This window comes from Apodemus sylvaticus, chromosome 3 (assembly GCF_947179515.1).
Source record: "Apodemus sylvaticus chromosome 3, mApoSyl1.1, whole genome shotgun sequence".
NCBI lineage: Eukaryota > Metazoa > Chordata > Mammalia > Rodentia > Muridae > Apodemus > Apodemus sylvaticus.
The window spans coordinates 66569398-66579561 of NC_067474.1; the positions used below are offsets into that span (position 1 = coordinate 66569398).

The 10164-nt window shown below is 39.1% G+C and overlaps 1 protein-coding gene across 1 annotated transcript; it reads left to right on the top strand.

Moving 5' to 3' along the window:
• The first annotated feature begins 1110 nt into the window (after positions 1-1110).
• On the top strand, positions 1111-10146 carry LOC127679910 (protein NipSnap homolog 3A-like). Its single transcript, XM_052175493.1, has 6 exons — positions 1111-1170; positions 5447-5657; positions 7277-7435; positions 8408-8557; positions 9855-9941; positions 10030-10146. The coding sequence occupies exons 1-6, from the start codon at positions 1111-1113 to the stop codon at positions 10104-10106; spliced, it is 744 nt and encodes a 247-aa protein (XP_052031453.1). The 3' UTR covers positions 10107-10146.
• Positions 10147-10164: the final 18 nt, after the last annotated feature.

The window sequence follows — 10164 nt, forward strand, 5'->3', positions numbered from 1 at the left end:
TAAGTGACAGATTTTAATCAAATAGATTACATAAATAATGCTTCATTTACATTGCTGGTTTAGGGAATAACATCTTCAGGAAAAAAAAGGCTAAATTCTTTCAGAATTACTAATTTTTTAAAACCTCCCTCATCTAATTCAAACCCCTTCCACAAGGAATCCCAATAAAAGCATATCTGATAACCCTATAATTCTTCCCAGTCTCCAACAATATAAGGAATGTCACTTCAATGTACGCAGTATTAGCAAGAATTTCATAAATTATAATGTAGTTTAATGCTGTAATTATTTTAAACTCTAAAGATAGATGTCTGAAGGCAAGTGCTATGAAGTGAGCTAAAGTCTCATCTTTCTAGTAAATGGACATTATTTGTAAATAGAAAACTACAAGACACCATAGTATACCTAACAGGGACATAACCATGGAGGAGGGGGTAAGACAGCTTTAACATGTTAGATGAAGTTCTTCTGGGCACCACCAATCCAACAAGGAGGACAAAAGAGGTCAGCCAGTTAAGTAGCATAAAGGAATTTTCTTTTGATCCTTCTGTGTATGGTTGTAAACATCTCATTTCAGGCCTGTGATTCCCATTGTTCTTAGCATCAGGAAAATTAACCTATCTTTATACGGAGCCTCCCAAGCTATGCTGGGCATCAACAGGGATGCAGAGTAGTCTGTGATGAAGGCTCCTGGGCAGTATCACAAGATCCCTCCCTCAAGATTTTAAAGCATCCACATATATCCACGCCTTAACCAACATTTTGAAGTGTTTGTGCCCTGAGCGAGGTGGTGGGCGGGGTGGGGGGTTGGGGGAGGCATAAAGTGGTACCCCAGAGTGTGGAACTGCACCAAGCTCAGGGTTCTGCTCATTGCAACATCACCTCTGACGTCAGGGCCAGAACCTTACAGAACAAAAGTCAAGCAAGGGATCACAGCTAACACCACAGACAGTACAGGTTGGTCCTCTGCTATCTGGAGAAGGGCGGAGTCGCTCCGCGGATTCCCTCCCGGTCCAACGCGGACCAAACCGAGTAGGAGCAGGCAGCAGAAAATAGGGACAGCACGTGTCCCAGCACCCAACTGTCTTCCTGCGTGCTCTAGGCTGTGTCATGCTTGCACTCCGACGCAGTCTGAGGAGGATTCTGGCCCCGCGGGCTCTGGTGCATCAGGTAGGGACTATTGGGTCACAAGCAGGAAAGTGGGCGGAGCTGTGCGGAGTGTAAAGTAGTATGCAGGCTGTCAGTACTTGTTGAGGCTGTCAGGTCTAGGATGTCTCAGGTACCAGCAGGTTATGGCATGGGAGGACCTTAGGATCTTAGCCAATTAGGGCGGGGCTGGAGCTTCTGGAAACTGGACTAAGCTGCGATGAGACCTTCACCAAAGAAAGCCCACCATTCAGCCCTAGCTGTTGAGCCCTGGCTTATTCAGGGAATAAACTCAGTATTTTGATCCAGACTTCTACTTACTCTAGTGGAGGAAGAAGAATGAGGTTATCCATGTATATCCTAAAAAGGAGACTAAAGGCTACTCATCCAGGGTGGTCAATGCAACATCACCAATTGTTTCCTTACAATATTTTGGTGGCTTTGTTTGGTTTTTGATTTTTAAGTCAACATCCTCTTTAATGAGTCAGTGCTGGCAAGATCAAGTCTTAAATCAGACATAATGAAGTGTATGGCTTTTCCCCAGTGTAATTCTGACTCTACAAGAGAAATCTGGAAAAAAGCGGTTTTATCCAGTCACACACTTCCTCCTCTCTGTATGTTTCCTCCTGTGTATCATGTCCAGGAAATAACAAAAGCTTGTGGCCTTGGCAATTATTGCATTCTCCAAATGCACTCTTTCCTGGCTCACTTCCTGATGTTTTATTCATTTTTAAACTATAGATAATAAGCACTTGTTCTAATAATCTCATTAGTAGATTTTGCTTTAAAGCACACACAAAAAGATGTCCATCAAATGCAGATATGGCTGGAGATTTTTATAGGGAGCTTGCTGGTTTGAGCAGTGTGGGAATTTGGATAAGTATGGCCCTCATAGTCTCACATGTCTGAATGCTTGGCCCATAGGGAGTGGCCTTCTTGGAGCAGGTGTGGCCTTGTTGAAAGAAGTATGTCACTGTGGAGATGGGCTTTGAAGTCTTACATATACTCAAGCTATGCCAAGGGTGGCACATGGTTTGCCTTTGTTGCCTGTGGATCAAAACATAGAACCCTCAGCTCCTTCCTTAGCAGGTCTGTCTGGACGCTGCCATGTTTCCTGTCATAATGACATGAACTAAACGTCTGAAACTGTAAGCCAGCCCCAGTTAAATGTTTTCTGTATAAAGTTTCCATGGTTATGGTGTCTCTTCACAACAATAAAACCCTACCAGTTGGTACCAGAAGTGGGATACTTTCTCTGTTCTTGGGATATTTTGGCGAAGAATTTGGTTACATTTTGCCCTTGTCCAAAAAGATTGCCTAAAGCTAAAGTGAAGAGTTTGGAATTAATTGCCTTAATAAAGGAAAAGTTAAAATAGCCTAGAATAGACTATTGTGTGGTTATTAATGTTCACTCTGATAAAGAGCATGCTGAACAGGGAAAAATACAAAATATATGATCTAGGGGAAAGGGAGCACCAGGAAGTGAAATAGAGCTAAATCCTATCTTCAAGGGGATAAACAGCTTCAAGATTATTAAGTGAATAAAAAGAGTGGAGACCTCAAAGCGAGATCCCACACAGCTAAGTTTCCATCTTGTGAGAAGGAATTAAAAAAAAAAAAAAAACAGTTTAGGTCCAGGCATGGTGGTACATGACCTTAATATCAGGACTCAGGAGACAAAGGCACACAGATCTTTGAGTTCAAGGTCAGTCTACTGAGCAAGTTCCAGGAAATCCAAGCTTAGTCAGTGAAGAAAACCACAGAACCCAGAAAGCTGGTAAAGATGCAATTGAACAAGCGGACCATGCCCCAGCCCTAGCAAGCTGCAGATTTGGCAGCTTTGGCAATGTGGTTCTGGTTTCTGAGTCAAGAATAAAAGAACGAGGTTATGGAATCTCCCTCTGCAACTGATGAAAGCTTCTGAGGCCAAGTGTATGGCAGGGATTTCCCTGCACGGAGGCCAAAAAAGGCCATTGTTTGAAGCTGTAAAGATGGAGCCCAAGATGCTATAGATGCTTGATCCATGGGATAACACTGAGGAAAATGGCTAACAGGAAGTGGAATCAACTCAACAGAAAAAAGTGTGTTACAGTCAACAAAGCTGAAAGGAGTTGGAGATCTGAAGACTGCTTTAACATCAGTCATGGAGATACAGAGTTTGGAGTTTACCCAACTGGTTTTCAGTCTTGCTTTGGTCCAATATTTCCTCAATGTGCTTCCCTGACTATGTTTTAGAGTAGTAATGTACACATTGTGTCATATAGGGAAATGTAGTTTACATTATGCTATGTCTACAAGCCTATGGAAGCCAGGGAGTAGAATGTGGTGGTTTGAATAGGTATGGCCCTCATAGACTCATGTATTTGAATGCTTGCCTCATAGGGAATAGCCTTTCTGGAGTAGGTGTGTCCTTGTTGGAGGACATGTGTCACCATTGGGGTGAGCTTTGAGATATTTTATATGCCCAAGCTACCCCCATTGATGCTCACAGTCTCCTTATGCTGCTTGTGGATCAAGATGTAGAACTCTCGGCTCCTTTCCCAGCATCACGTCTGCCTGAACACTGCCATGCTGCCCACCATGATGACAGTAGACTAAACCTCTGAATCTGTAAGCCAGACCCAGTTAAATGTTTTCTTTATAAGAGTTTCTATAATCATGGTGTCTCTCTACAGTAATAAAATCCTAACTAAGACAAGCAGTAAGACTATAGTTTAGAGTAGAAATCAATGTAATGAACTAAAGGGAGAAAAGTATATTAAGCTTTTAATAAAATAGTGTTTTATAAGCAAAAACCTATCAAGAGGAAAAAGATTTATTCTTCTACTCAGACTAAGTTCTATATTTTTACATTCATTTGATCTGCTTTAGCAGATTTTTCTGATATTATTAACTTCATGAAATGGGTACATAATAACCCAACTTGAAAATAAAATGGGTTTTTAGTTTTTATGGTATGATGTTACACAGTGTATGTACACATATGTGTGTGCATATGTATGGACACATACTCAAGGTAATTTCCAACAAATTATTTCCTAGGGAAAAGTGTTCTCAGAACAAAAAGTAGAAACTTAAATAGTAATTTTTTAAAAGATACTTGAGATGCATTTCTACCACATTGAAATAACTGAATGCATTAAAGCCCATCTTCACTCTATGTTTATCATAACGAACTGATAGTGATTCAGTGAATTCTGGCAATGATTTTTTTTAGCATCCATTCTCTATTTCAGTAGTTCTCAACCTGTGGGTCATGACCCCTTTGGGTCACATATCAGATATCCTCCATATCAGATATTTTTACATTACTATTCATAAAAGTAGCAACATTGCCATTAAGAAGTAGCAACAAAATAATTTTATGGTCCAGGTCACCACAACATGAGGAACTATACTAAAGGGTCATAGTGTTAGTGAGGTTGAGAACTACTGGACTGTTAACAAATCTGTGATGCAGTTGGAAGAATAGCATCCTAGTGCATTACCTACACTCCAGTTCTATTGTTGCCGAATGTAGGAACAATTATTTGACCTGAACAGCAACCTCTCTTTTTTAAGAAAAGTTTTCTTTAAGCTGGGCATGGCAACATATGCCTTTAATCCCAGCAATCAGGAGGCAGAGGCAGGCAGATCTCTGTGAGTTTGAGGCCAGTCTTTCTAGAGAGTTCCAGGACAGACAGGACTGTTACATAGAGAAATTCTATCTCAAAAAAAAAGCAGTTTTTCTTTTGTTAAACATGTTCATTGTATATGCCCAAAGATCTTCAGTCTACAAAGTTCTTTCAGATATGAAGCTCTATTCACATACACTATGGATTAAAAGAATATAAGGAAAAAGAATTTATGGGAATCTTGCCAGGTTACAGTGATGGCACATGCCTTTAATCCCAGCACTTGGAAGGCAGAAGCAAGTGGATTTCTATGAGTTCTCTGCCAGCTTAGACAACAGAGTGAGTTCCAGGACAACCAGGGCTACACAAAGAGACCTGATTTGAAAAAAAACAAAACAAAACAAAACAAAGCAACACCACCAACAACAAATCCTAATTGATTCTCTAGCACAGGAGAATTTCTAAGATAGAACTGCCTTAGTTTGGGGTAACTTTCCATGAAAAGGTGACTTAAGGAGAACTCACATGTTTAATGGTAGATATCTTTGAATCCACTAAAAACACATCTATGGAGAGTTGAAATGAAAAATGGAAACAGGGATTCTGAATCAGCCCCAGATTTGGTTGGAAAGATGTCCACGTTCAGTCATCCTTCAAATACTGAGATTTGGTTTATCTTTCCTCAGGTACACTCATCTTCTACTACTGGCCACAGACAACAAGAAGGAACATTCTATGAGTTTTGTACTTATTACCTTAAGCCCTCAAAAGTGGAAGAGTTTCTGCACAATTTTAAGAAAAATGTTCATCTTCGGACAGCTCACTCTGAATTAGTCGGATATTGGAGTGTAGGATTTGGAGGCAGAATAAACACAGTATTCCACATTTGGAAGTATGGTATGAGTTTCCCAATTCAAGTGTTCAAATAGATATTTACTCTCATAGATGCTACATGAGTCTTAGATGGATATACATTAGTATATATACAGATGAAGGAGAATTCTTTTTAAAGCGAAAAGAACCAAAAAGTAAAATCAGGACGATTCTTCTTGGTCCATCTTTTATAACCCTTTTCCAAAAATCTAACATTATAGCTGGGAAATTATGAGTTTATCAAATCATTAAATTTTAGACTACTATTCTCAAAAACTTAGTGAGTTATTGGAACACTCATTTAATGCAAGACTTAAAACAGTTCACAAAAGCCCATTTTGGTTAAGATCTCAGAATAAGAGAAATATCTGATGCTGGACCTGGTTATCAGCATATTAGTGGAAACAGTGCACACATTCAAGATTTTGAGTAAATGGAGGTTGAGAGAGGATGGCAGTCAACTTTGACCTCCCCTCAGCTCTGATTATTTTTAGCCCATTTCTACATCACAGGGGGGTTACAGAATTCTCTGCCATGCTACTTTAAGAATTAAAAGAATTTTACTTTAACATTACCAGGTGCCCTTCTCCTACTGAAGCTACACTGCCTTGAAAAAGGAAAACAAGTTACAAAATCAGTCAAGAATGTTAGTTAACTTTAAAAATCTGCTGTTAGTAGTCTACATTGGGATTTGAGCATGTTCAGCAAACCTTTAATAATTAATTTCATTTAATGTTTGGTCATCCATGTTCAATTAATGTTCACACAATTCTTTAATGAGAAAAGATTCATTCTGTGGATGACATGGGTATACTTTGGGTTTGGTTGGATTTTGTTTTGTTTTGTTTTTCTGTTTTGAAAGACAGAAAACACCAATAATGCAGTTTACACTTCACTTGTAGTTCGTGTTAAACCAGAACCCAGTGGGAAAAGTCATTAAGTCTCCTTTGCTTCACTTTAGGCTGTAAGGCAGGTGTTATTTCATATCCCTCAAACTATATAAATACTTTACCTTAGTCTCATGAGGTCTTTATAATAAATATAGTACTAGACTCACACATTGGTAAACATGTCTGCCTGTTTCAGTGACTTAGAAAACAGAGAAATGAATGCTACGGAAAAATGATGGTTGACCATAGTAAGGAATCAGCACTAGTTTTTTGGAAGATATTTTCTTTAAAGTAAATAATACCAAGTGCATTCAAGTTTCTCTTAGGTTAACATGCATTCAAGATGTATCTTGACTACCTACCATTACTACCAAAGTAGAATTTGTCTTTCAGTTGACACAGTTAAATAATGAGTCTAGTTCATATGGAAGTGTTAAACACTGTTATAAGCTGCAAACCTGAAAGTTGCCATTATATTATTTACCACATCACAAACTGAGAGACTTAGCTCCTGTCCACAGCTTCCTTCAAAGAACCAGTGAAAGCCATTCAGTGTGCAATTGTAGTTTCCCTTTCTTTCACCCTGAAAATGAGGAGCAGCTTGACATCTCCTCTGATGGCTGTCCCCAGATCCACAACATGGTGTGCTTGCATGCTCCAGATTAATGATCTGGGAGTGACCCAAAGAAGACTAGATGATATTAAATCAATTCTTTAAAAAAAAAAAAAACTCTCCATGTTTTTCTATGTCAGATAATTATGCTCACCGTGCTGCAGTTTACAAAGCCTTGGCCAAGGATAAGGAATGGCAGGAACGATTTCTCATTCCAAATTTGCCTTTCATTGATAAACAAGAGAGTGAAATTACCTACTTGGTACCGTGGTGCAAAATAGGAACGCCTCCGAAGGAAGGTGAGTCTGTCTTAGGCACTATGAGTTTTCATGACTTAAATAGTACATATTTTAAATTCTAATGTGCTTTGGGACTGAGGAAGAATCCCTTTTCCCTGTGGACATAAGAACTGTTGAGATAAAACAAAGTACACCTCTTTGTTTTATCCTTTTTCTTTTTTTCCCTGAAATAGGGTTCTGGCTGTCCTGGAAACTTGCTCTGAAGACCAGGTTAGCCTTGAACTCACAGAGATCCTCCTGCCTCCAAGTGCTGGGATTAAATGTGTGGGCGATCACCCCCAGCTTTCTTTATCCTTAAAAAGTGAGGATGAATGAAGAATTCTTCCCACTTGGGGGTTTTTGGAGTTGTAAACCTTATCTATGTTATAGAAAATGTCACATGGTCAGTAAAGGTTGAAAACTCCACAGAGAGAGCCAGGGACTATATATGGGGCAGTAATCTATATCATATTTGATAGTCTGTCATCATTTCAAAACAATATTAATATTTAAATATAAACTCATTATATAGAGATATAATAAACACATTGAACATATCTACAGATTACAATTCATTTTAGATTTTAAATCACTGTATATGTTTTTCCTACAAAACTGATCATTTGGAGGAATTGATTAAGTGGGATTGCCAAACTTGTTGGCATGGGTGCTGGGAACTGAATGCTGGTCCTCTCCTAGAGCAGAATGTGCTCATAACTGCAGAAGCATCTTTCCAGCTCCCACTGGATCCTCACTTTCTGTCATCTGTGTAATTAGCAGCATAAATAAGTCAAAACATGGACAAGGGATTTCTAATCATAAAATTAATGGTAAATAATGCAAATGTAATTACTGCATCTGTGTACATATGTGTACATGCATATTCCTTCACATATAACCATGCAGAGGAAGCTTCTCCTCAAACCAAGTGAATAGAAGTATGAATAGAAATTCCTTGGCTATATCTTTAAAATTGTTTTTTCCAAAATCTAGGCGTCTATGAACTGGCTACTTTTCTGATGAGACCCGGTGGCCCAGCTCTATGGGGTGATGCATTTGAAAGGGCAGTGAGTGCCCATGCTAATCAAGGCTACGTTAAACTAATTGGTGTGTTCCATGCAGAGTTTGGATTGCTCAACAGAGGTACCGCTGTATATTTCTTTTTAAATTTCCATGTATGTTGGTTACTTACTCATCTTCTAAGATATGTTGGTTACAGTTTATATGTTATCGACAAGACCTTGTATGTTTTAATTTTTAAGAATTGAGAAGTTGGGCTGGAGAGATGGCTCAGCAGTTAAGAGCACTGACTGCTCTTCTGAAGGTCCTGGGTTCAATTCCCAGCAACCACATGGTGGCTCACAACCATCTGTAATGAGATCTGATGTCGTCTTCTGAAGTGTCTGAAGACAGATACAATGTACTCACATATAATAAATAAATAAATCTAAAAAAAACATAAAAAAGAATTGAGAAGTTGTCTCTTTATAATTTAACACTCAGTAAAACTATTTTTGAAATGTTAAACTCTATTTTCTCTGACACACAAAATGAACAAATTTTAGCAATACAAGAGCCTCAAGAAATAGTTTATTCCTTTTATAATATTTTTATTCCTCTAAATACATTCTTTTCAATACTAGGGATTGAGCCTAGGACCTTCTGTATGGTAGGCAAGTGCTCTACTACTGAGCTATATTCCCACCCTAATTATGTTTCTATTTCTGTGATGAAACACCAGACCCAAAAGCAACTTGAGGATGTGAGGGTTTATTTCAGCTTATACTTCCAGTTAATAGTCCACCATGAAGGAAACTCAGGGCAGAAACTCAAGGCAGGAACCTGAAGGCAGAAACTGAAGCAGAAGCTACGGGAAAATGTTGGTTACTGGCTTGTTCCCTGTGGCTTCCTGAATCTGCTTTCTTACCCTACACAGGTTGATCTTTAAGCCAAGAGGGACATCATCCACAGTGGCCTGGTCTTGTCCACACCAGTCTTTAATCAAGAAAAGTGCTCCACAGGCTTGATTGTGGGTCAGCCTGATGGGGCACATTTCCTCAGCTGAGGCTCTCTCTTCTCAGATGTCTCAAACTATGTGTCAAGTTAACAACAATAACAACAACAACAACAACAACAAAACCTAACAAAACTAATTCATTTATGGACTTGACAAGTAACCACACCATGATAACAAACTTTCCTTTCTTGTCTGTCCCTGTCTTAGTCAGGGTTTGTATTCCTGAACATAATAACAATGTGGAATTGAGAGGTAAATAACCCCTTTCCTCCCCAACTTGCTCCTTGGTCATGACATTTGTGCAGGAATAGAAACCCTAACTAAGATGGTATCATTCTTTTAATTTGAAATCATTGGACTTTTTAAATCTGAATTTCTCTGTATTTATGTGCAAATGAAGCCGCTTTTGATTTACGTCTGCAGTGCATGTTCTGTGGTGGACTGAGGATGCGGACATTCGAGCGGCCGGGAGACACCGGGCGCATGAAGACCCCAAAGTCGTGTCTGCTGGTGAGCTGTTTCACGAGGCAAGAATTATTTTTAGAACCAGTTTTGATACATCTGATAACTTTATGTGTTTTGTGAAATGTCTTTCCAGTTCGGGAAAGTGTCAACTACCTAGATACTCAGCAGAATATGTTCCTGATTCCTTGGCCATTTTCACCACTGAGATAGTTTTCTACCGACTGTTTTAGTAGCAAATGTGAGATGTGTCCGTGGCCAGTGCTTCAAT